This window comes from Apaloderma vittatum, unplaced genomic scaffold (assembly GCF_000703405.1).
Source record: "Apaloderma vittatum isolate BGI_N311 unplaced genomic scaffold, ASM70340v1 scaffold33874, whole genome shotgun sequence".
Classification (NCBI taxonomy): domain Eukaryota; kingdom Metazoa; phylum Chordata; class Aves; order Trogoniformes; family Trogonidae; genus Apaloderma; species Apaloderma vittatum.
The window spans coordinates 1-1130 of NW_009713793.1; the positions used below are offsets into that span (position 1 = coordinate 1).

Genomic DNA, 1130 nt, shown 5'->3' on the forward strand with positions numbered 1-1130 from the left:
GAGGCTTCTCATAAGCCTTCTCGGAAGGCGTCACGATCACTCCATCCCAAGTGGACATCTCGGAAGCGAGGTCTGCCAGAAAACCATAAAAACAATCCCTTTGTTTTCTCCGGCGGCGCAGGAAAGGCGCTGTTGGCCCGTGCGGAGGAAAATTCCCTCACAGCTGGCGTCGCCCTCTTAGGATTTTCCTGTAGCCTCCGTGGGAGAGGATCCGGACGAGCGTCTGCGCGGTGTAACACACCATGTCCTGCGGGGACGGGGAGGTCAGAGCGAGCGGGGACGTCGTGTCCCTGTCCCTCGGGGCGAGGCGGCTCACCTGCTGCTCCAGCGTCATCACGGTGTGCACGCGGAAGTTCCCGCTCTCGCAGGGATCGGTGATCCCGACTGAGCCAGGGAGGAAAAGCCCCGCGGCCAGGATCTGCAGGCAGCGCCTACGGGATTTGGGGTTAAAAACGAGACCGTTCCAGCATGGAAATAGCAAAACTACGTGCGAAGTCGGCTTTGTCTCCGGTCTGAGCCCAGAGATTTCACTGTTTTCCTTTGGTACGTTCAAAACCAAGACGATGACGGGAATTCAAACGGCAACAGACCTGTAGGCGATGTTGAGAGCCAGGGGCTGCCTCGTGGGGTTGTTCATCACGGCGTAGTGCCCCTGAAGAGAGGAAACAAAAGAAGAAACAGGGAGTTAGGGTGAGAGCGGCTTCCTACGAGGGAAGCTGAAAAATCCCGAGGGCCCAGAGCGCTCTGGCACGTCACCAGCAGGTCCAGAATCCAGGGCGTGAGGGGCTCAAAGCCGGGGAACCGAATCCTCAGGTCCTTCAGCAGCCGGATTAACACCTTCCCCCTGGAGAAGACGGCAGGAGGAGGGTTTGCCGTGCGTCACCGCGCGCCTTCCCGCCGCGGGAGGGGCTCTCCTGGCTTCCCCCCACACGGTTCTCCCGTCAGGGAGGATTTTGAGCGGTTCCTCTTTGCGGCCAAACTCACGTGGACTGGGAAGCGTTCTCCTCGAACCAGCGAGCGTGTCTGATGGCAGCCAGGGCGCTCTGCAGCACTTTGATGTCCACTGAAAGAAACACAAATACCCGGGTTTTTCTGTGGGTTTTGTTGGTTTTTTTTTCACCCTGGCTCCC

At 58.8% G+C, this 1130-nt stretch overlaps 1 protein-coding gene across 1 annotated transcript in view; it reads right to left on the reverse strand.

Moving 5' to 3' along the window:
- Nucleotides 1-4: 4 nt before the first annotated feature.
- ILF2 (interleukin enhancer binding factor 2) overlaps nt 5-1130 on the reverse strand; it is a gene marked incomplete at its 3' end in the record, with an annotated part of 2724 nt that continues 1598 nt past the window's right edge. Inside the window, 7 exon segments of the mRNA XM_009868509.1 lie at nt 5-72; nt 162-178; nt 180-247; nt 317-431; nt 591-652; nt 757-844; nt 985-1063. Coding sequence (XP_009866811.1) covers nt 5-72; nt 162-178; nt 180-247; nt 317-431; nt 591-652; nt 757-844; nt 985-1063 — 497 coding nt within the window.